Source organism: Ictalurus punctatus, chromosome 12 (genome assembly GCF_001660625.3).
Source record: "Ictalurus punctatus breed USDA103 chromosome 12, Coco_2.0, whole genome shotgun sequence".
Taxonomy (NCBI): Eukaryota; Metazoa; Chordata; class Actinopteri; order Siluriformes; family Ictaluridae; genus Ictalurus; species Ictalurus punctatus.
In genome coordinates this window covers 28,751,211-28,776,024 of record NC_030427.2, presented here as the reverse complement: position 1 = coordinate 28,776,024, position 24,814 = coordinate 28,751,211, and the positions used below count along the sequence as shown (strand labels likewise).

Below are 24,814 nucleotides of genomic sequence, written 5' to 3'. Positions count from 1 at the left end.
AGGTCTTGTAGAGTCCATGCCTCGAGGGGTCAGACCTGTTTTGGTGGCACAGGGTGGAACTATACAATATTAGGCAGGTGGTTTTAATGCTATAGCTGATCGGTGTATATTACACAAGGTAATATGTGAAAGCCCATGTTCTGTTATTGCTTATACAGAACAAATGGCAGTGCTTCGAGTGAGCTCTATTCGTGCCTTTGTGGCATTTTTATTTCCTTTTCAAATTGCAGTTCCAATTTAGTAATGACATAAAGTCATTAAGTGCATCCATGAACTACGGATGAGATAATAGTCTATTATAATTACTCTAATTATCTACTAAACATCAACAGCTGTACACTGGACCATTTAAGTAAAGTGAAAGAAAAGCAGAATATCATGGTCTGTAGCTCTCAGTTCTCAAAGTGGGGTCCGTGATGGTTTCCAGGGAGTTCGTGACCGTGTTGCGTTTCTGAAATCACATTACGGTCTGCTAGTATTATTGTTTTTATGGTTATTATGTAATTAGCATAATCGTCAGGCTAACTGACAGCTCGGCTGAAGGGAAAGGGATTCGTCTACAACTCGATAACTAGAACTCGAATATAAATAAAGGTGTGGTTTTACCTGCGGTGCTACACCGTGCTTCAAACCTACATCTGAGTGAGTGTAGCATTTAGGAATAAAAAGCTCCAATAATAATGGCTCGTATAAATGAACATGGTGGTGCGTGCAGTGTCTGCTCTGTCATTCTTAAAATGAAAGCTGTGCTGTGATCATAGGGGGTTCCTTGGAAATTCTGTTACTCTACAAAAAGTCTGAGATCCCTTGGACTATAGAGTGTGTATAGATTATTTACTAAACATCTGCAGCCTTACATTGTTGACGTGTTGTTTAAATTCAGTTGATAGGTTGCATCAGGATAGTCCCAGTTTGTGTCTGCAGTGACCTATCCAAATAAAGTGTTACTGAACTTCTTAACACCAGAAACAACAAAGTCTGATGAAGCCTGAGTGATTTCTCTCTCTGATATATATGCAAACAGACAGACAGACAGAGACAGACAGACAGAGACAGACAGACAGGCAGGCAGACAGACACAGAGATAGACAGACAGGCAGGCAGGTAAGCAGGTAGATAGAAAGACAGTCTGGTAGACAGACGGACATGCAGGTAGGTAGACGGAGACCGACAGACACTAAGACATACAGACACACTGACAGGAAGACAGACAGAGAGATAAACAGACAGGAAGACAGACAGGCGGACAGACAGACCAACAAGAAGACAGACAGATAGGAAGTCAGACAGACAGACAGACAGACAGGAAGAAAGACAGACAGGCAAACAGACAGGGAGATAGATAGATAGACAGACAGACAGACAGATAGATAGATAGACAGATAGATAGATAGATAGATAGATACTGTAGATATATATAGATAGATAGATAGATAGAGAGATAGATAGATAGATAAACGGATAGTTAGATAGATAGACAGACAGACAGACAGACAGACAGGAAGATAGACAGACAGGCAGGCAGAGAGACAGAAAGACAGACAGACAAGTAGATAGACAGACAGACAGACAGATAGATAGATAGACAGACAGACAGACAGACAGACAGACAGACAGACAGGAAGACAGACAGACAGGAAGACAGACAGACAGGCAGGCAGAGAGACAGAAAGACAGACAGACAGGTAGACAGAGACAAAGACAGACAGACAGGAAGATAGACAGACAGGCAGGCAGAGAGACAGAAAGACAGAGAGACAGGAAGACAGAGACAAAGACAGACAGACAGACAGAGCCAGGGTGATGCTGTAATCTATTTCAAAAGAAGAAGCTAAAAAATATGGAGTGCAGTTCACAAAGTTTAGATAAATGATAGACAGACAGACAGATAAGACTTTTGGCTCTGTAACACACAAAAACAATCTGCACTCACTACATTCATAAAGATTCTGCACTTCCATCTGCTGCCATCTGGTGGAAAGAAAAAAAAACCCAGCTCATGACAATGACAGCAGAAATCAATAAAGTAGATTTGCTACACCTGACTTCATTTCATGATCCAGAATCACGGTTTAACTTTGTCTAATACACACTAACGCAAATGATGCTTTTATGATTATCATCGTCTTTCAACCAAGAGTTTAACGTAACACGCAGTCACTGGCGAACGTTTCGGCTATGAGATGTCGTGCACTGTCCTCACACGACACAGGAGAGTTACGGTACGGCTCCGCGCGCGCTTTATTTCGATTCCGAAAAGATCACCTGTCGTCTGCGCACGCTGAATAATCTGCCTAGTACAAACTGTTCCGCGCTCAGCCAGACTGTATCTCCGCTGATGTGTGTAGTGCAGCAGGTTGTGGGGTTTGGGAACAAGTTGCACAGTAGGTGTTATAGTAATAGCACCGAGGCACATCCCATCACCAGGAAGTTTAAATGAATTATGTGTAGGATTTTTTTTTTTTTTTCCCTGTTCGCTGAAGCTACTAGCAGAACGTTAACAGTATACGCATTTCAGATTTTCTTTTCAAAAATATTCCAGCGTACAAAAACAACAACAACCCCCAGCCGTACGTGTTCATCAAGCTCAGCTTTAGTGAAGGATGAGATGCTTCAGTTACATCACGAATAAAATCAGGTCTTTCCCCACATTTTCAAGTCTTTGTTCGAAAAGAAGTGCACTAGAAAGTGCCCTCCATGTAGTGCACTAACAGTGTAAGGAGGAATTTTCTCCAGGCAGAGAACACAAGGTCCAAAGTGTTAGTGTGACACGGTTATATTATAACAATGAATTCACATTCACATTCATTCACAGTCCATCCGCTCTATAGTGCAAGCGTTAACGTAGAACAGAGTCATTTACAGCAGGTGCCTACACATATCATAACAAAATGATAACAGTTTGGGGAAAAACCATGATATTTTACAATATGTACTGTACTGTACTGGTATCTACTGGCGTTAATGTCGAGATTCCTGTTCAGGACTTCCCAAAAGTACTGAAACTCATTATGAAATGTCATGTAAGTATGGAATAAAACACTAGGGGGTGTGCTGTAACAGGAAAGTAATCCGCGATGGGGTAATGTTTATTTTCCCATAACAGCATGCCTGAAATGTTTTATTCCTCTTATACCACAGCGATATGATTTAAAAACGATACAAAAACGGTACTTCTTGAATGCATGTTTAGTTATGTGGAATGTCCCTGAAACAAGAAACCGGCTGGTTCCTGTTATCACTTAAGCAGCTAGAAACAGTTCCCTCGCTCACCAGGCGTTTTTCACTTAAGACAGAAAACGCAGCTTTCATCACGTTAAAACGTGATGTTAGTACGAAGGGCTGACACTGGAGACTCCTTCCTTCCGTGAGTAGTTGTTACTATAGAAACAATAACAAAATGGAAGACGCGAATCAACATACTTATGAGTTACAAACTTGTGAGTTACCTTGCAGCGGGAACTACTATCTGAACCACTGTTATAGAACTTGAATCCGCACCTTCTGACCAATCAGCTTCAAGAACTACACAAGCGCTGTGGTATAAACTCTATTTAATGTGTACTAAACGTCTACATGCTTTGGGGAAAACATAATGGCCCTCATATCGTTATTCACTTAAACATGACTTTCATAATGATCAGTTTAGATCAAACATAATGAGCTACGAGGCTAATGTAAATTGCACACATTTCATTTCTGGCCTCGGATATTCACGCTCCTCTCTGATTGGTGGAAAAGCACGTAGGAGTTTTAGTTATCGAAATGTGTTCTGAGAGCAGAAAGGGACTAGCTGCCTAACTAAACCAATCACGGTACTTTCTGCTCAGAGAAGACGTTCGGATGAATAAAGCTCCTAATTGCCGTGGAAACGTGGTCACATGACCCTGGCTCAGACCTCCGCTATAGAGTCAATAGGCTCGACCTGTGGTTCGGTGGGAGGAGTGGAAGCTTCCTCTACCGGCTGAGGAAGAGGTTCACGTGCAGCCGCGGGTACCATCACCTCCTCCAGCACCTCCACCTGCTTTAAAACAAGTTATGAGGATTAACGTGAATACGTGACAAGAGTAACAAAGAACAAAAAAATGAGTCTGGACCTTAAACTAGTCCTACCATCTTAATCTACATCAGTATCTGAAACGTGCTCATTTTAATCCTAGCCTGCTAATTTAATAGCACCACATGTGCTACTATTAATTCTAGTGTGATAATTGTAGCCCTGATGTGATCATCTTTCCTAGCATAGTCCTAATATGCACAGTATAGTCATAATACTGTCATCGTGGCTGTAATGAACTAATCATGGTCCTAATATGCTAATATTCATGCTAACATTATCCTTAAAGTAATCAAATTAACCCAAACATGCTCATCTTAATCATACCTGGCTAATTTCACTCACTCATTTTATCAGTCCTAGAATGCTAATCTTAGTCATAATGTGCTAATAAATATGTTATTTATGATCATAATACAGTAATCCTTGTCACAATGTACTAATCATGGGACAAACATTGGTTAATATTAGCTTTACGGAACTAACATTAGCTAATATTACCCTGAAAGAGCTAATCTTTGTCCAAATTTGCTAATCACGGACCTAAGCTATGCTTTAGATTCTTTACTGAGTATTAATGTTACAGTGGCAAAAAAAAAAACAGATTTTTCTTCTATATTTTATATGTCTATCTATATTTTCTTCTATATTTTCTTCTATAAGGTCTTTTTTTTTTTTTAAAGTTTTATTTTGACCAGTCAGAATAGTAACAGAGGCTATAAAAGAGATCTAACGGCACATCTGAATAAAGCTCAGCATGACGCAATAGCTTCAATCGTGTGAGTTTATAGATTGTAACCTCAGGAGTTTAAAGACCAGATCGATTGTTCTGAGGTGCTGTTGGGTTTCTGTACCTGAAAAGGTGCGACCTCTGGCTGAGGTGGAGCTGCACGAGCTGGGGGACCTTCAACACGCTGAACCACTCCAGGCAGCTGGAGAGCAAGAGAACAGTAACCTTTAGTTCTTAAACAACACAAACATGGACTTTAAATATCACATACAAACCATTTAATGCTTTTTTCAATTGTTTTTATACTTCATTTTTTACTTTATCCTTGTGTAATCTATTACAATACTTTTTATTATTATTACACTAAATGTTTATCAGTCCATTTAGTATAAATAGTACAGATAGTAGTAGTATTAATAGTAGCAATATTAGTAGGAGTATTGATTGCATTAGTAGAAGTAGCAGCAGTATTAATAGTAGTATTGAGTGTATTCGTAGTAGTAGTATTAATAGTAGCAGTATTTTTGTAGTATTGATAGTGGTAGTAGTAGTATTAATAGTAGCAGTATTTGTAGTAATTTTAATTGTATTATTAGTAGTAGTATTGATTATATTATTAATATTAATAGTAGCAGTATTAGTAGTAGTACTGATAGTATTATTAGTAGTAGTATTGATTATATTAGTATTATTAATAGTAGCAGTATGTGTAGTAGTATTGATAGTATTATTAGTATTGATTATATTAGTATTATTAATAGTAGTAGTATTAGTATTGATAGTATTATTAGTATTGATTGTATTAGTATTATTAATAGTAGCAGTATTTGTAGTAGTATTGATAGTATTATTAGTATTGATTGTATTAGTAATATTAATAGTAGCAGTATGTGTAGTAGTATTGATAGTATTACTAGTATTGATTGTATTAGTATTATTAATAGTAGCAGTATGTGTAGTAGTATTGATAGTATTATTAGTATTGATTGTATTAGTATTATTAATAGTAGCAGTATTTGTAGTAGTATTGATAGTATTATTAGTATTGATTGTATTAGTATTATTAATAGTAGCAGTATTTGTAGTAGTATTGATAGTATTATTAGTATTGATTGTATTAGTAATATTAATAGTAGCAGTATGTGTAGTAGTATTGATAGTATTACTAGTATTGATTGTATTAGTATTATTAATAGTAGCAGTATGTGTAGTAGTATTGATAGTATTATTAGTATTGATTGTATTAGTATTATTAATAGTAGCAGTATTTGTAGTAGTATTGATAGTATTATTAGTATTGATTGCATTAGTATTATTAATAGTAGCAGTATGTGTAGTAGTATTGATAGTATTACTAGTATTGATTGTATTAGTATTATTAATAGTAGCAGTATGTGTAGTAGTATTGATAGTATTATTAGTATTGATTGTATTAGTATTATTAATAGTAGCAGTATGTGTAGTAGTATTGATAGTATTACTAGTATTGATTGCATTAGTATTATTAATAGTAGCAGTATTGAGTAGCAGTACTAGTGTAGACAGTGGACATTGTTACTAGGAACTATTACAGAAATCCTGACATAGATTATTAGTACTATGATTATTGTTGTTATTGTTGTTATTGTTGTTGTTGTTGCTGTTCAGGCTGTGATGTGCACTTCATTGTGTTTCATTTACAAACCACACTAACATGCAGGCCTCCTTTAGCCAGAACACTGAGTCCAAACAGAATGGTGACGATGCAGACGGTCAGCTCCACCACCAGGAACAGCACCAGCGTAGCCAAAAAGCCGTCAATCAAGAGCTAAACCCCGCCCACAAGCAGAGACAACAGAGCAAGCATCGGGAGTAAGTACTCAGTCAGAATGCTCAGTAACTACACAAACATATCTCAGCCTATAAAATTTGGGGGGTTTTTTTTGTTTTGTTTAATTTTTCCCAAAGCACTAGAAAACAATACAATTCAAAACACTGTCCAAAGTGCAAAATGAACAGCAAATTATAATTCCAATGAAGAGACTGGTGAAGCAAAAAAAAAACAAATAAACAAACAAAAACAACAACAACCATGATACTCTGAGGTGCCAAAGGTGCACTAGAAGCACTGATGCAACTCAACAATAAACTGTGCTCAGAAATTTACACTAAATAACTGCATCATGTGAATTAACTGCACATTCGCTTAACTTTTCTATCGAAGCAACTCCATGCATTACAGAACCTCAAGCACAAGAGCGAGTGTTACTTACTTTACAGGTTCTTTCGATCGTATATGTGCATTTCTTGAAACAATATTGTTGCTTTGGGAAAGCAGACACAAAAGACAAAGCTGGGTTCAATTTAGCAGAAGACCAAAAACATTCAACTTTAACCTCTAAACTCTAGCTGTGTCCAAAACCTGAGTAATCAATACAAACTGTTACAGTTTTTTTGTTTGTTTGTTTGTTTGTTTGTTTGTTTTTAATTGCGTGTCAAACTGCTCTCTCCAAAAATCTGTACCAAGTGCAAACATGTAGTCTTTTTTTAATCTTTTCTTTGGCCTAAATGTGATACAGATATCATTTTTAACTGAACACATCAACAACAGATTGAATTCGTATCCAATCAGCATTCATATATAAGCACTAGACATAGGTCCGATACGTGCACACGTGAGGTATTTACCTGTATATATATATATATATTCTTCACATTGCATGCACGTAACATTAGCGGGCCTGTAAGAAATCGCGGCGGCCGAATGGAATCGTCTTTGTGACGAAAGCTTGTGCTGTCAGTTCACTCACTTTATCACTAATACAGTAACAGAAGATCTTGCGACGAATCGCGCACATGACACTATCCCTTTGGAAAAGCATGCGCAGATCGTTTTTACCGCTCGGTTCACATTAACGACCGATACACATCCCTTACAAACGCTGCGAAAGAAAGAGAACGGAAAATGACCTTTCAAAAAAAGCATCAAATAAAACATATATGCACAACACGATGTACAGACCCAGTGACAGACAAAAAAAACATTTTTTACAATGAATTGAATTCAATAATGGCATTGTATTAGAAGCAAAAGAAGAAAATATAGCCTGGTTATTAACCTCGAACTATCCGTATACACACTGTGGCCACTTTATTAGGTATACATACATGCACGTGCACTTGAGCACATAGAAATGTTTCCTCAGAGCAGAAATGACCCGAGCGGTTCGGATCAATCCATATCTGCTGTGAGAATACACTGAAATAAGTACAAAAAAATCACATGCGCAGGTCTATAATTACTCGTACTCTTGTACGATGTGTTTGTACACCGCTACTCTGTCTAACAGCGGAAATAAACCACCATCGGACCACCACGGAGCACAATTCATTTCTGATTTTGGGCTTCAAAGCACATTTGCATGCCTGGACTTGCCTTTGATTGGTGCCTATAAAGCTTCCATCCAAAGGGTTACCAAGAAACAATAACAATAACGTATAACATTCTAGCAGTACACACAATAGCGATACTAGTGTGTGCTAGCCTTGACATTTTTTTCCTCTAAAACATTGTGTGCTCATAAACTCGCCTTAGGCCTGACCAGGACGCACGTCAGAAACGCTACTGAGTGAATCGCTTAACAGAATCAAAGCTTCAAGAGTCGAGTCATATGAAAAGACAAATGATTTCAATATCTGTGGGGATTATGGGGTTAGGAGGGGTTTACGTTAGACTATCATTATTTTCTGCATTAGTTCATGTTAGAAAAGCACAAGCAGCAGCATGTTAACAACGTAACAGAGCGAGTTATCACCTGTATTAATTAACGTTTGTGAAATTGCTTCGTTAATGTACCGTCACTGATGAATGTTTTATTCAAACAGGACTACAAATAGGTCCATAGGTCTTTATAGTTGTGTAAGTCTTATTTACAATGTGTGTGAGCACTGAAACTTTCGCTTTTCCAGACTTGAATTCCAAGAGATACACCATATAGACTAAAGTATGTGCTCGTGTGTGTGTGTTTGTGCGCACCTGACCATCACACCCACACCTGGCCGTCCTTGTTAAGCATCTTGTTCCAGGTTTATTCCCCTTTCGCTGTTATAACGCGCCCCACTCGCTCTTCCGGGAAGGCTTTACACTAGATTTCGGGGCGTGGCTGTGGGGATTTGTGTTCATTCAGCTATAAGAGCGTAAGTGAGGATGAGGACAGGTGCTGATGTTGATGTGAGGAGACTCCAGTTCCAGTTCATCCCAAAGGTGTTCAGTGGGGTTGAGGTCAGGGATCAGTGCAGGACACTCCAGAGCTTCCACCTTCTTCTAACCTTAACACTTAACACACCGTGGAGCTCGCTCTGTGTACAGGCGCACCGTCATGCTGGAACAGGTTTGGGTCTCTTAGTTCCGGTGAAAGGAAACTGTAACGCTACAGCGCACAGAGACGTTCTCTACAATTGTGTGCTTCCAACGTTGTGGTAACACACTGGGAATTGAACCACATACGGGTGTGACGGTCAGGCATCCACAAACTTCTCAGTACTCCATTCCATTCCACTGCATAACCTCATATCCCTATGTACAAGCATCTCATCGGAATCTCATCTCGCTACACATCTCCATGATCAGGCTGCACTTTCGGGAAAAACCATGTAACCGAACAAAGCGTCAACGAATCATATCACAGAATGAATCGAACGATTCACCGAGTCACTCAATAATTTCATGTCTTATCTGTATCTATATACATATACATATACATATATATATATATATATATATATATATATGTATATCCCTGCTTATCAGGCATCTTACACACACTGTGTGTTTTTATGCTACAATTATACACCTACAGTTAATATTTTCTAGCTCTAGCTTCCTAGTTCTAGAGTCGACTGGTGTTTGTCTTGTCTGCCCGTGTCCTGACCCCAACCATGACCACTGACTATTTCACACCTTACTTAACGTTACTATGACTTTATACTGACCGGAAAGACAACGCTCTCACAGAGCGTTACTAGAGCCATGTAAAAAAAATCAAATCAAATAAAAATCATTCATGTAAACTCAGTCTATGCCTGAATGTGTCAGCTTGGTACATGTCTTACTGCCAAATTCGTTTTGCACTTTGGTACAGTCCTTTGAAATATCATCCGTGCAGTCTTTTAAAAATGAAAAACTGTAACAGAACACAGAGGGCACTTTTCCATACTTATACATAAAAACAATTTTTTACTCATTCTGATTAAATGCCTATTACGTTTTCTTTATTACGAGCGTGCACAGCGGTCTCGATTCCAGCCATCACAAGCTCTGGATCTGGTACGGTTGAACTGAAGGACGTGACGCGGTGTATCCCGTCAACCTAGAAGTCTTTTGTGTCCGGCGGCGGCTTTTACACCGCGGACGTAGCTGACAGCGGCTTGAAATCGAGACAGCGTGCAATGAAAGGGACGCTCGTGAATCCGATGTGCAAATAAGTGCTTTTGGGTTATTAATAATAATCTAAACTACACGCATGCAGATGCCTTGATGAAGATGTTACCATGGCGATATCCCTGTTAGCTGTGTTATTTGCTCATGCGGATGGAAATGCATCCCAGGCTTGTTAGTCATTGACTAGAAATTGTGTGTGTGTGTGTTGATGTGTTAGTGTGTTAGTGTGTTAGTGTGTATGTGTGTGTTACCACAGCGTAGATCTCCAGTCTCCTGCAGTGCTCGCAGTGATACGAGTCCTGTCTGTAGGGAAGGTGGCGAGACAGGAGGCCCAGAGCGGCCACGGCAAACGCAGCACTCACAAGGTGAACGGCCAGCGTCGTCTTTACCTGCACACACACACACACACACACATGGAGGGGAAGGGTTTACCAGGGTTTACCATGGCACCAAACATGCCACAAAATGTTTTAACTGGAAACACAGACCATGGGATCATTTTTTTTTTTTTTTGCCTTCCACACAACACACTCTCCCATACAAAAGGAATTTCTTCATATATATATTTTTTGTTTCAAATCATTATTTGTTATATTTTGACACTGACTCACCCAGAAAAGAGAAGGGAACCTCCCAGCATGGATCAGGACTGAACCGGAGGCAAGAATCTATAGAAACAGAGTTTTAGAGATTTATCACAGAAACAAACAACACAATTAGCACCCTGTCCAGGGTGTACCCCGCCTTGTGCCCCGTGCTCCCTGGGATAGGCTCCAGGTTCCCCGTGACCCTGAAGGATAAGCGGTATAGAAGACGGATGGATGGACAAACAATACAAATCTATATACAGTATAAACGATGTAAACAGAGTATTTGTGATAACACCCAGCATTACCTTCAGATCTCAGCTAGTAATCTAATCTAATACACCAAATATGTTATTGTTTGTTATTAAAACTGCCCACTGGGCTTTATTTTTCTTACACCATCTGTCTATAAATGTATACAGCTCCTAGAGTGCAACTTAACCCCAGGAAACCGTGTAATTATCAGCGGGTTGCTGCAGTAGAAGTAGAATAAAATACTCATGTACGTGTTATCATAGGAAAATGAACAACCTTGGGGGTGAGAACGATTCCGTGGTGGAAGAAAACCAAGCTAACCTGTTAAGTTAGTCGCTGGGACGACGGTTGCTGCGATGGCCTCGGGACTGCGATCACCACGTGCAGTTTTACACTCAGGTCTCCTTTAGTGAACAGTGGACTAGTTCAACAAACAGACTTCATATAGAACCATCATGAACTTTCTTTTACTCTCACACTATCTGTCGTTACACAGATGAGGACGGGTTCCCTTCTGAGTCCGGTTCCTCTCAAGGTTTCTTCCTCGTATCATCTCAGGGAGTTTTTCCTCACCACCGTCACCACCGTCTCGCCCAATAGGGATAAATTCACACACTTAAAATCTCCATCCTGTGTTTATATGTTTCTGTAAAGCTGCTCTGAGACGATGTCCGTTGTTAAAAGCGCTACACGAATCAAACTGAATTGAATTGAAACCACACTATGACACATCGTGATTAAAAATGATTCGCTGGTGTCATTTTTTAATACCCTAATACTTGATCTTGCCTTAATAGTGAATAACAGCTCCACTCCTGTTACTTAAGGACTTCGACAGCGTCTCGAGACGCTTCCTGTCGATTTTTGTCCACATTCCTACTGACTGGGTACAATTTCTCCAGATCTAAGAACCACAAAACCAATGGACAAAGCTTCTTTCCACATGCATTCAGACTTACAAGCACTGAATTGTCTTTGCAAACATGATGACCCTGTCACTGACAGCATTGTGTTCTATGTTCAAGATGCAGTAACTAGTAAATGGTGCACTTATATAGCGCTTTTATCCAAAGCGCTTTACGCTGTGTCTCATTCACCCATTCACACACCAACGGTAGCAGAGCTGCTATGTAAGGCGCGAACTTGCCATCGGGAGCAACTTGGGGTTCAGTGTCTCGCCCAAGGACACTTCGGCATGTGGAGTCACGCAGGCCGGGAATCGAACCGCCAACACTACGATTAGTGGACGACCCGCTCTACCACCTGAACCACAGCCGCCCCTAGTGCTGTGTTTAAAGAGCGTCCAGACTCCTCTAGAAGATAATTGTTCCGGTTGGTCTTTCATGCCGTGCTTTATTACCAACTCAACCTCGTATATATTGCCCACTTCAATTCAGAGCAAAAGCGCAGCGTCCACGTCCTCGTCTTTGTAATCTTATTATAACGTGTAAAGTCTATACGCACAATCAGAGCTCAGCAACCGAGTCAAAGTCTGTATTCTCCGAATAAAGCAATAAATTGTAGCCTGTGTTGGTGTGTAACCTGCATTTGACATCTTTTATTGACCTGATTTGGGGGTGATTTTGTTTTTAAGGCAAGTCGGAGTGTAGCAGTGTCTTTATCCTCGTCGAACACGACTTCATCCCGGAACGTGAGAGTGTCACTGTCGTGTTCTGGACCACAAACCGGACAACAAACTGAGCGCCGGCTTTTACGCTATGACCTTCGTTGAGATGTGCACAAACCATTGAGATTTAGCGCTGGGATTCACCTGCACGACGATCACGACCACTACGATGAGGTCGGGGGTGAAGTGAACTTCGTTGTAGATCTGAAGCACGGAGACGCTCAGGCACAGCAACAAAACCGCGATGATGATCTGGATCGACTGAAATGCAGAACAGAAGAAATTCGTTTCAGAACATCTAGAAAGTTCTAGACCCGTCATTCGCTCAACACAAAGCAGAGCCGCGGAAAAAAACTCGCATTGGACGATCACGACTCGTGCTTTGAGATCGGATAGCTGTATTTTTCCGGACGTGTAATTAAACCTCATCAGTCTCAGATCATCGCCTTTGCTATTGTTCGATATAAATTTCGCTACGAGTGTTCGTTTCTCCTGTGCGTGACCTTCTGAGTGGAGGCACTCACCCCTAAAGCTTTCGGTTCCACCTTCTGGAAAGTCTTCACCTGTCTGGTGGTCAGGCTGGCCGTAGGCTGAGCCGGGACTTGACTCTCAAGCCCCATGCTGTTATTGGTTATTATGAAGAAAACAAAACCCTCTCAGAGTGGCACGTACAGGGCCTTAAAGAAAGAAAATGAAGGAGATGAGGACAGATGGAGAGAAGTAATTGTATACCAACAACATGCGTAATTAGGAATGTTTTACAGCTCAGAAATTATTGTAATATTTGAGGGTGTTTTTCTTACTGCTTATTTATTTTACACAAAATACATGAACACAAAGAAACGGCCATGTTCATATCTATTCATGCCCTCCCTGAGCTGTTCCCGTTCCCAAATACAGCCTCAAGGACACACCCACTCAGAGCTGCTCTCATTTCCATATATGGCCTCAAGGACACACCTACTCAGACACACTCGTTTCCGTAAACAGGCTGAAGGACACTCCTACTCAGGCACACTCATTTCCGTAAACAGGCTGAAGGACACTCCTACTCAGGCACACTCATTTCCCAGCCCACTCTCGTTTTCCCATACGAACTCAAGTACACGCCCACTCTCGTTTTCACATACGAACTCAAGTACACGCCCACTCTCGTTTTCACATACGAACTCAAGTACACGCCCACTCTCGTTTTCACATACGAACTCCACACGCCCACTCTTATTTTCACATATGAACTCAAGGACACGCCCACTCTCCTTTTCACATATGAACTCAAGGACACGCCCACTCTCGTTTTCCCATATGAACTCAAGGACACGCCCACTCTCGTTTTCCCATATGAACTCAAGTACACGTCCACTCTCGTTTTCCCATATGAACTCAAGGACACGCCCACTCTCGTTTTCCCATATGAACTCAAGTACACGCCCACTCTCCTTTTCACATAAACTCAAGGACACGCCCACTCTCGTTCTCACATATGAACTCAAGGACACGCCCACTCTCGTTTTCACATAAACTCAAGGACACGCCCACTCTCATTTTCACATAAACTCAAGGACACGCCCACTCTCATTTTCACATATGAACTCAAGGACACACCCACTCCCATTTTCACATATGACACGCCCACTCTCATTTTCATATATGCTCAAGGACACGCCCACTCATTTTCACATATGACCTCAAGGACACGCCCACTCCAAGCCACATATAGGCTCAAGGACAAACAAACAAAAACTCTACAACCATTGATACTTTTGAAACTAAAATAAAAAAGTCTAATTGGTAATTATATTTGTCTAATTGGTAATTATATTTGTCTAATTGGTAATTATATTTGTCTAATTGGTAATTATACTGCCATCACATACTCCATAAAGGAATATTTTTGAACGGAAACGCAGACAGGAGGTTATAACGCGTCCTGTCCTGAGCTCGGCGTGTCTCTCATCTCTCACATGATCTCTGCTTTATCTCTGGATGGAGTTACAGTAAGGAAAGATGCATGACGATGCTGATCCGAAGCGTGCTGTGATGGCGTCCTGTTCAGTCCCGCACTGAGGATGAAGAGGATGAAGAGGAGGAGGTGGAGGAGGTGGAGGATGCTGGGAGACACTGCGGCACTCGGAGAACTTCCATGACTCAGGGCTTTTTCATTGATTTATTTATTTATTTTAACAGAAGGACCGAGCAGTGCAGTAGTTACGATGAGGATTAATCCTGCAGCTACAGATTTGCGTCTCCAGTGCAGAGATGGAAAACCCGACAGTCAGTAAACAATGATTATACACTGCAATAACCTTACATTACTGCGTGCATGCATAAATAAATACAGATCACTACACGTGGAAAAATATTCCTCTCCTGCTTTAAACGCCAACACAACCCCATCTAAATGACGTCACACAAAGAGAAATAAATAAAGATGAAAGATTATGAGGATAATGCTATAAAGTTTATGTCTCAGCACGTGCCCGCGCGTGTGTGTGCGCGCGCGCGCGCCCGAGCCTTGGAATAAATATTCTTCACATCCTGACACAAGTCCATCATCATCATCATCATCATCATGCACTGTTTAAAATGTGTAAAGAAAAGAAACAAACGCGTTATAAGGAAGACTGTTCTAGGTGGACGCGATGACTAAATTTAGCAGCCTACCTGCAGGATGATAGAGGAGGAGGAGGAGAGAGAGAGAGATGGAGGGATGGAGGGAGGGAGAGGGAGAACAATCCGCACACAGGATCCGGTCCCCTGCACAGCAGCAGCTCTGGTATCCAGCAGTCAGATCACACGCATGTACACACACACACACACACACACACACAGGGATGCAAAACTTCCTAAAAACCTAATGCACTACTCCTGCATCTCGTGCAGAGGAGAGAGCGTCGAGCAGCGCTGCGGTTATTCCGCTGAAATAAAGCGGGTCTTATTGCCACCTAGTGGCGATAAAAAAAACCCCACACAGACTTTATTATGGGCTTTAAAGATGAGCAGATTCGAGTCGAGGAACGTCTGTGTGCTTCACTGGATTTAAATGGAGTGAAAACACGGTGCATCACTAGTGTACTGTTACTCAAAACTACCCAACGTGTTCACACGGGTTTCTTCCTCCGGGCTTTATGCTTCGGTCTCAGTGAAGGAGGCGTGGTCTTTGTGTGGGTGTCAATCCCAGAAAAGGAGGCGTGGTCTTTGTGTATGTCAGTTGCAGAAAAGGAGGCGTGGTCTTTGGGTATGTCAGTTGCAGAAAAGGAGGCGTGGTCTTTGTGTATGTGTGTCAGTCCTAGAAAAGAAGGAGGCATGGCATTTGTGTGTGTGTCAGTTACAGAAAAGGAGGCGTGGCCTTTTCTGAATGCGTCAGTCCCGGAAAAGTAGGTGTGGCCTCTTACTCCTCACAACTTAAAAATAAATAAATAAATAGAATACTATGCCACACAATTTCAGATAAAATGTATGTTTCATAAATCTGTCGATCACATGCACTGATCACATTCCTTTAAAAAATAATAATAATAAATATATATATATTTCAAAACAAAAAAAAAATGAGTTACACACCTGTAATTTTTAAGCATTTATTTAAAATATATTTTTACATGACAGATATTTGTATAAAAATATAATCAGTAATCTTTTAAACAGTGGTGACCCCAACCGACAAAAAAAAAAGTCCAACAACACGGAGTGTGTGTGTGTGTTTGTGTATGAGAGAGAGAGAGACAGAAACAGAGTGTGTGTGTAAGAGAGAGAGACAGGGAGAGTGAGAGTGTGTGTGTGTGTGTGTGTGAGATTGAGAGAGAGACAGGGAGAGTGAGTGGGAGTGTGTGTGTGTGTGTGTGTGTGTGTGTGTGTAAGAGAGAGAGACAGGGAGAGTGAGTGAGAGTGTGTGTGTGTGAGTGTGTGTGTGTAAGAGAGAGAGACAGGGAGAGTGAGTGAGATTGTGTGTGTGTGTGTGTGAGTGTGTGTGTGTGTGTGTGTGTGTGTGTGTGTGAGAGAGAGTGTGTGTGTGTGAGTGTGTGTGAGAGAGAGACAGAGTGAGTGAGAGAGATTGTGTGTGTGTGTGTGTGTGTGTGTGTGTGTGTGTGTGTGTGAGAGAGAGACAGAGTGAGTGAGAGAGATTGTGTGTGTGTGTGTGTGTGTGTGTGTGTGTGTGTGTGTGTGTGTGTGTGTGTGTGTGTAAGAGAGAGAGACAGGGAGAGTGAGTGAGAGTGTGTGTGTGTGAGTGTGTGTGTGTAAGAGAGAGAGACAGGGAGAGTGAGTGAGATTGTGTGTGTGTGTGTGTGTGAGAGTGTGTGTGTGTGTGTGAGTGTGTGTGAGAGAGAGACAGAGTGAGTGAGAGAGATTGTGTGTGTGTGTGTGTGTGTGAGAGAGAGACAGAGTGAGTGAGAGAGATTGTGTGTGTGTGTGTGTGTGTGTGTGTGTGTGTGTGTGTGTGTGTGTGTGTGTGTGTGATTAAAATGCCTCCAGTCTGGCAGATCACAGTCCAGGTGTTCGGATCCAGTCAGTAATAATGTTTAAACTGGGACTAACAGAAACATGTGCCGATACTCGATTAGAAAATATACCACAATAATAAATCACAGTCACCACGGACATGTCGTATCCCACGCTGCACAGGGAGACACACGGCGTGTCAGGGCAGTGCTGGTGCTCCGGAGATAACGTCTGTCTCGTTCACAACGGCAGTTTGTCCTCCAGCGTTCCTCACAGTGGACAAATATGAAGGCATCATCATCATCATCATCATCATCATCATCATCATCATGTTGAAACACAAATCTGTAGCAGTGATCATGTGACATGCTGCACAATAAGAAGAGCTCAAAGGTACACACCCTTTAGCAGTAAAATAACGCGACACCGTCATAACCCAGGACAGAAAGGACCGTGTCAGCGTTCTGTTTAACGAGAACGAGCTGGGTGAGCGATAAACACATTCAACGGTACCTTTATTTTAAACACGTTCGCCCTCCCTCACACGGAGGAACGCTCCCGGTCCAGAACCGGCTCCTGTACAGACTCGTTTACAGCTCAAGAATTCAAAACGAAAAGGTGCGGATGAACTTAAAGTCCACGTAGATAGACCACTAATCACGCTCTCCACCGCGCACAACGCTCACGTCTGCTACCGGCGTGCCGACAGCAGCAGGAGACTTATCCACCAGCTGTTTAACACAAACATCAAAGAGATGATTACAAAAGGACTCGTCACAATAGTAAAAACTGCTGCGTCGCTGAATGGGTCAGAGAGAGAGACGCTAGTCACACTGATTTAAAAAATATAACCTTTTAAAAAGAACACTGCGAAATCTAAATCCAGCACAGGAACCTGCGCTCACTTCACATCCCGAATAAAGCCCGGTGTCTATACGCTACAGGCTTCCCATCAACTTAGTGGAAAAAATACAGAAGAAAGAAACTAATAATAATCATAATAATCATCATAATAATAATAATAATAATAATAATAATAATACTGCAGTAACTACAGATCGGATTTTCCGACTCCGCTCGGAAGTGGCGATTCCTGGCAGTGACGCTGAAAGTCGGACACGCTCGACGATTCCGGGAGTTTCACGAGCTAAAGAAGCGTTACCTTGAGAAATATTCACGCTGACCACGTCCACACGGACGGCGGTGATCTGATCACTGACCTTATTCTGAGTAAGACGCATGAGTGGCTTTTAGAATACTCCTTTCATGTTCAGGTTTCACGTGTTATAGAACGTAGATGGATGTAACGTCACACGTCATTACGTCACCACGCCGTCCGACGTTCCCTCCAGAATTTCACGTATCGACGTACAGTCGGTCTTCGTTATGGGACCGTATACAGTTTGGGTGTTTCGTGTTTAATGTTGTGAAAGCTTCAAGTGCGGTTAATTATTAGTCGTGCTGTACGTGCTGATAGACGACTGCTTGAAGCCGTGGGCCGCGTCCCAAACCGCGTACTTGCCGTCTATATAGTATATAGAGACACGTGTATTTCTCCTACTATATACTGTAGCAGGTAAGTACGCGGTTTGGGACGCGGCCGTGCTCTCTCGATTGCCGTCAGACGGTCGAGCGCTGCCGTGTGTGATCGTGTCCTGTCTCACGATGCGGTGAAATCTCTCACACGAGGTTAATAGTGTGATTAAGGCGTGTACACGTCTGTAACGCACGCCGATAACGCGACTAAAACAGGAATACTCCACACGTCTTAATTCCGTCTGTGTTTACTCCGAGTGTGACTTTAATCAGATTAAGGTCATCAGTAATCTGTTTACGTGCTCGTTTCTTATCAGAGTATCGTCTCAATCGGGTTCATATCGGAATATCGCTGTCCGCGTAAACGTACCGATTGTCTCGTCTTTGCAAAAAAAAAACAAAAACAAACATGTTTTGCGCTAAAGCGTTCGCTCGAGCTTCGTGCAACATCTGCACAGGGCAGAGAAACATTCCCAGGAGAAAGTGCGGCTCCTTACGAGTCGTGGCAGTGTGTGCGTAATAGTTCAGACCTCGTCTTCGGTACGTCCCACGTGGCCGCCCTTTTCAGCTGGCTAACGTGACCGTAGAAAGCGAGCGCGGTTCCGTACGCACGAGTCCGGCGTTAATCAGCGAGGCAGTCGCTGAAACGGGATCGTTTCTATTCAAATGCGGATCGTTTTGGCGAAATACTCGAAGTACCGAGTCTGCTTTGAAACCCCCAACGATTAACTCCCTTAAACACTTCCTCTCCTCTCGCCTGCTCGCTCATCCGGTGCGACCGGGCTGGAAACCGCATCTCGCCGCGTCCGTGCGAGTTTTATATGCACGTGTATGTTTTTAGAGGACTACTGCTTGTGCATTTGATTCCCTAAAGGCGCAGAAAAGAGCAGGAACTAGCAGAGTACCAAAAATCCGCCGTTAAAACACTCGAAACAAACAGTTTGCTCCGAGCAAAAGCCAAAGTTCGTAACCTTTTCCGAATACAACCGATAAGAAAAAAACAAAACGACAACAACAACAAAAAACAAACAGGAATCAACACCACAGGATGTGCAGTTACAGGAAAATAACCGACTACTACGTGCTGCGATTCGGCTCAACGCTTTTTATCCGTTTAACGTCGTGGAACGTCCGCAAAACAAGTCGGCTCCCGTTATCTCTTACGTTATAGCAGCTATAAACCTTCGATCCCTCGCCAGCCCATCTCCTCTCGCGCGTCTCATCCGTCTGAAGACTTTCCTCACGCCGGAAAACTCAAAGTGACCAAAAAAAAAGAGCTTACAGCGCGAACATTTCTTTCATAAAAGTTAAATACACGTCTCCTGACGGAGTAACGTTTACCCGCGTTCGACATTAGATAACGACATTCTGAAAAACAAACCCCGCCCCCCCTAAAATAAACAAACAGTGTGTTAGGATTAGATTATGTGGAGCGTCTGCCGTACGAGGCTTTGTGTCAGTCGTCACTATAGAAACGTTAACGTGTTAGTACGGGACGTGGACCACGGGCGGCCGTGGCGTCGTCGGGATTCGAACTCTTGACCTTAGAGCGCTTTTCTGTGGAATGACGGATCGTTCGCTTTGGAGCTCGCGTTTCCTTTTGTTCCTCGGACGAAATGCGTCCGTCCGTTTTCCGTAGCGCTGATCCGATACGGGGGGCGCGGGGAGCCTGGGGTCTATCCCAGGGGGCTCGGGGAACACGGCGGGGGACACTCTGGACGGGGTAGCGACCCGTCGCAGGGCACGTTCACACACATTCGCACGCTACGGACAATTTGGAAACGCCAATCGGTATACAGCGCAAGTCTTGGGACCGGGGGAGGAAACCGGAGTACCAGGGGGAGAACGTGCAGACCCGGACCTCAAACGTGCTAACAACTAACCCATGCGTCCCCGACGTCACTCTAGTCCGAACAACGCTTAGCTGGTGAGCTGAAAGAATCATTACGCGGGTAATAAACATGACGGAAGCAGGCGGTACCGGCTCGGTACCGGCTCGGTACCGGCGCGGTACTGGCTCAGAAGCAGGTGACATAAAGGGCTATAGTGTGGATAAACACCCACAAGCACTGATTAGTTCAGTAAAAAGCGGGAAAAAAAAAAGAAAGTGTTGCGTCTGGCGCTCAGATGGGAATGTTGGGTAGGTGGCCGCTGGAGCCGTTTGAGACGCCGTTGCTCGGTGTGTTCGGAGACGTCTGCCCGTTGTGTTTCGCCAGTTGAGGTGAACTACCTCTCAGCGCCTCCGTCTCCTGGTCTGTACCTCCCTCTGTAGCGCCTGTATCTCTGCGTGATGAGGGCAGATGCGGCGCCGTCCTGCTGCGATAGCTCTTCCTCCAGATGTACGCCGCCATCGATAAGCACGCACAAACACTCACGGCTAACAGCACCGAGACAGCCACCAGCTCCTTCAGGTAGCTCGGCCTGGTCTCCCGCTGCATGTTGGTCAAGCCGTCAGCGGGGGTGTGAGACGAGCTCGGGACGAGCGTGTTCACGGTCGAGCTCGGACTCGGCTTCTGCGTCATCGCCGCCGTGGGTTCGGCGTCGGGCGTCGCGACGATCGTCGGCCGAGTCGTGGCTTCTCTTCCGGTCTCGGCGCCGGGGGAAGTGGAGGAAGGAGGAAGGGCGGGGTTATCCGTCTGTCTGACTTCGTACACGACGAGCGTCTGCGTGAAGCCGTTCTCAACGGCCTGACACTCGTAGGTGCCCAGCGTTGTGGGCGTGGCCAGGAAGCTGAGGTTGCCACGATCTCCCTGGATGTAGATGCTTGGCGAGAGCTCGCTTCCAGGGCGCACCCAGTGCAGCTCGGCCAGCTGCGACGAAGGCATGCACCGAAGATGCACCACCTCTTGTAGAAGCACCGAGACCGGCACACCTGCAGAGGTCAGGGTCAGAGGTCAAAGTGTCAGCACACACACAGTTTCACTGTAGTATTCGAGTTGTCGTTTTAATTCTAAACACGCACTATAAAACGATCTCCTGACCCTGCGTGTGTGTGTGTGTGTGTGTGTGCTACTCACTGGTTGGAGTACTGGGGATGATGGTCCGTCCTCTGGGAACCAACACGGTGGAGGTACACACTTTCAACACGTTTCCTCCATCTACATCCTGAACGCTGCGGAGAGCAGTGAGGACCAACACGATCAATCTCTCTGATCAAACAGCTCGCAGTTACAGCGCACGGACGGGAAACGCAAACGTTCACACAAGCTACGATTCCGTCCGCGTATTTTTGTGCAAATTTTGCAATACCGCGGGGGGAAGAAAAAAAAAACACGCTTGGTGCGAACACCAGATGCGAATAAAAGTCATGTGACTTTTCCTCGGAGGTGGCGATCTTGCTCACTTTTTCCCACGAGATCAATTCGCAACTCGGATGGAACCGTAGCGACTGACATGAAAACTCCAGACACGCCGGCTACAGACAGAACTCTGCGTTTGTGTTTCTGTGTGTGTGTGTGTGTGTGTGTGTGTGTGTGTGTGTTCTAACGTGTATTTATGTCTGTCTGTTCTTACACACGTCTATATTTGTCTGTATTTTGTGTGTTCATTTCTGCCGGTGCTTGTGTGTGTGTTTACATTGTGTGCGTGCGCACCTTTGTGGGTGTTTGTGTAGGTGCGTGCGCGTCTGTTTCGACGCGTTTATTCTTACGTACACTTGTTTGTATTTTGTAGTCCGTGTCTGTCTGTGTGCGTGTTTATGCGTGTTTGTCGTTATGTGAGTTGATGTGTGTGTTTGTTTGCTTGAGTGTCTGTGTCGTGTTTACGTGTCTGTATTTTCCGTGCTCATTCATTTGTGTCTATCTGTACACTTGTGTGTGTGTGTGTGTGTGTGTGTGTGTGTGTGTGAGCGTGTACTTACGGCTGGTTTGTGACGGACGAGACGCGAGCGCACACTCGCCGTGTTGAGTCCCAGGCACAGAAAGGATCTCTGGCTAACACACACTCCGCACAGCTCCAGTAGTGTGAGCAGTTGGAGACGGGAACGGACGCGACTCCTTCTGAGGAACCCACGAACAATGCGCCCTGCACACGACACACACAAAACACCGTCACACACACACACACACACACACACACACCTTTCCTAGACGGCCTCCTCTCGTGTGTTTACTGCGTTGCGTTGTTCTGTACAGACAGCATGTGTACTTCAAACACTCTACAGCGAGCGTTCGACCCGCTCAGCAGAACCCGGTGGTACCTTTGAGACGGACAGCAGGAGGTTCCTGACTCGCTGAGGCTGCCTCAACACCTGGATCTCCTCGATGATGTGAGCTCCGCCCTCCAACAGCACGGTTTTGTGCAGGTAGCCGCTTTCTACGGAGAGCAGACGTATTAGAGTCGCGTGTGTGTGTGTGTGTGTGTGTGTGAAGAGCTGTGTATCACAGCTGAACCTAGAGAGAGTGTGTGTGTGTGTGTGTGTGTGTTACCTGTGAGCAGGTACAGGACGGTGTATTCTTTCCCATGAGCTCCCTTCACTCTCTGAGCCGCGATGTTGCTGTAGCGCCGGTCAGGTGACACTAATGTCAGCTCTTGATTGGCTGGAGACACGCTCTTATCAGCCAGGAAGTTCTCCTTGACGAAGCGGAGCACGTTATCTGAGGCGTTATGCAGACCACACTGCATGGAGAGAAGACACACACACACACACATATGAGTGTGTACTATATCAGATACTGTTAGTTAGTTAGTTAGTTAGTTAGTTAGTTAGTTAGTTATTTATTTATTTATTTATTTATTTATTTCTTTATTTCTTTATTTCTTTATTTATTTATTTATTTATTTAGGAGCAGCCTTGCCTCTCCGGGATTAGCGATCTTCTCCTGCATGCGCGTGCTCCATTTCAGCGTGTCCCTGTTCAGCACTTTGTAGTTTCCGGCAAACACGGCTTTAACGTCTCGGAGGCTGAACACGCACACCGCCGAGCGGCCGGAGTTCACGGACCTGCGGCGAAAAACACGTCCGGTTTAACACAGACGCTCCGATCCGCGCGTCATATTACCCGATATCTGATCTCATCGGTGTGGTGCGGGTGCGGCGCGTCATTCACCACTGGGAGCTGAAGATGCCGTAGAAGAGCGTGTCGTCCGCACTGGCGCCCTCTGGTGGCCGCAGCGTGGTGATGTCCTGCAGGACGTTGTAGGGCAGTTCTCCTCTGGCCTGACACAGAAGCTGAGCTTTAGTGAAGGTGGTCCATCGTCGCTGCAGAGTCCGCTGTCCCCCTACATCGCTCTGGACACACGCGCGCACACGTTATTAACGCACAACACACGCATGGTATATCTCCTCCGTGCTGAAGCACACAGGAACTGCCTCACCGTGCAAACCTGAGCGACTCGAGACACGGTGAACTTGTCGATGAAGTCGTACTCTCGACCTAACTCGCTGAAGAAGAAATACACCTTCCCCTCGCTCGGGATGTGGGCGGAGCTGATGAAGGTGGGCTCTTGGGGGAAAAGACGAAGGGTTGAGAAAGAATGAAAAACAAGCACACAAATAAAGCACCTCTAATACAAATATCCTCTCCAGGTTACACATAAAAACAAACAAACAAAATCTTTTTTTTTATTATAATACCATGAATATCTGTCTGAATACTCGATTCTGATTGGCTGGAAGGTGTGCACGCAACCCGTATAACGCACAGGTAGTTCCGGTCAGTCTAATCGCCGTTCTAAATTAATGTGCTGCCTATAAAACACCTGTAACCATGGTAACACAGTCACACCTACACAGAGTAGATAAACTCACAGCTTGATGATTAGTAGAGAAGTAGCACAGATGTCAGTCTGTCTGTGTCGATGTGAATGTCTGTCTGTCTGTCGGACTGTTTTAATGCCTTCACGTCATGCATTAAAATCACGCGGCTCGCACCTAGCCGTGGACTGTCCCTTACATATATGATAATAATAATAATAATAATAATAATAATAATAATAACAACAACAACATTAGTTAACCTTCTAGCCAGCCTGCGGTATCATCCAGCTTCATATCCACACGGTCTCCTTCACTCAGGTGACGAGAGATGACGGGACGATTCCCTTTGAAGTCTGCCACCGTGGCGGTGTAAAGTTCTCCACCTAAACACACACACACACACACACACACACACACACACACACAGGTCTGTGCTTGAGGCAGCTTCACATTCAAAATAATAAAA

At 43.7% G+C, this 24,814-nt stretch overlaps 3 protein-coding genes across 12 annotated transcripts in view; all 3 read right to left on the bottom strand.

Moving 5' to 3' along the window:
- Positions 1-1,915: 1,915 nt before the first annotated feature.
- si:dkey-81h8.1 (uncharacterized protein LOC100034657 homolog) lies at positions 1,916-16,190 on the bottom strand. 3 transcript variants are annotated; one of them, XM_047158825.2, is made up of 9 exons: positions 15,340-16,190; positions 13,200-13,352; positions 12,820-12,936; positions 10,818-10,874; positions 10,458-10,595; positions 7,040-7,090; positions 6,481-6,594; positions 4,912-4,989; positions 1,916-4,021 (listed from the first exon to the last, which is right to left on the bottom strand). In XM_047158825.2, the coding sequence occupies exons 2-9, from the start codon at positions 13,293-13,295 to the stop codon at positions 3,893-3,895; spliced, it is 780 nt and encodes a 259-aa protein (XP_047014781.1). In that variant the 5' UTR covers positions 13,296-13,352; positions 15,340-16,190; the 3' UTR covers positions 1,916-3,892. The 3 variants fall into 3 exon arrangements, with proteins under 3 accessions (XP_047014781.1, XP_017336624.1, XP_047014782.1); XM_017481135.3 differs by having other exon boundaries at positions 1,916-4,024; positions 15,340-16,182; XM_047158826.2 differs by lacking the exon at positions 7,040-7,090 and having other exon boundaries at positions 1,917-4,024; positions 15,340-16,174.
- Positions 16,191-16,242: 52 nt separating this feature from the next.
- Positions 16,243-24,814, bottom strand: part of syt11a (synaptotagmin XIa) — a 201,391-nt gene continuing 192,819 nt past the window's right edge. Inside the window, exon 5 of the transcript XR_008397262.1 lies at positions 16,243-18,335. The gene's annotated coding sequence lies outside the window, so the exon portion shown is untranslated. The remainder of the gene's footprint in view (positions 18,336-24,814) is intronic.
- The window catches only part of sema4ab (sema domain, immunoglobulin domain (Ig), transmembrane domain (TM) and short cytoplasmic domain, (semaphorin) 4Ab), a 46,571-nt gene continuing 37,999 nt past the window's right edge, over positions 16,243-24,814 (bottom strand). For all 8 annotated transcript variants that reach the window (XM_053684070.1, XM_053684072.1, XM_053684073.1 and 5 more), the window contains 9 exons: positions 24,609-24,731; positions 23,967-24,094; positions 23,699-23,880; positions 23,448-23,592; positions 23,079-23,268; positions 22,850-22,965; positions 22,511-22,674; positions 21,669-21,763; positions 16,243-21,523 (listed from right to left, as the gene is read on the bottom strand). In XM_053684070.1, coding sequence (XP_053540045.1) covers positions 20,775-21,523; positions 21,669-21,763; positions 22,511-22,674; positions 22,850-22,965; positions 23,079-23,268; positions 23,448-23,592; positions 23,699-23,880; positions 23,967-24,094; positions 24,609-24,731 — 1,892 coding nt within the window. In that variant the 3' untranslated portion in view covers positions 16,243-20,774. The remainder of the gene's footprint in view (positions 21,524-21,668; positions 21,764-22,510; positions 22,675-22,849; positions 22,966-23,078; positions 23,269-23,447; positions 23,593-23,698; positions 23,881-23,966; positions 24,095-24,608; positions 24,732-24,814) is intronic.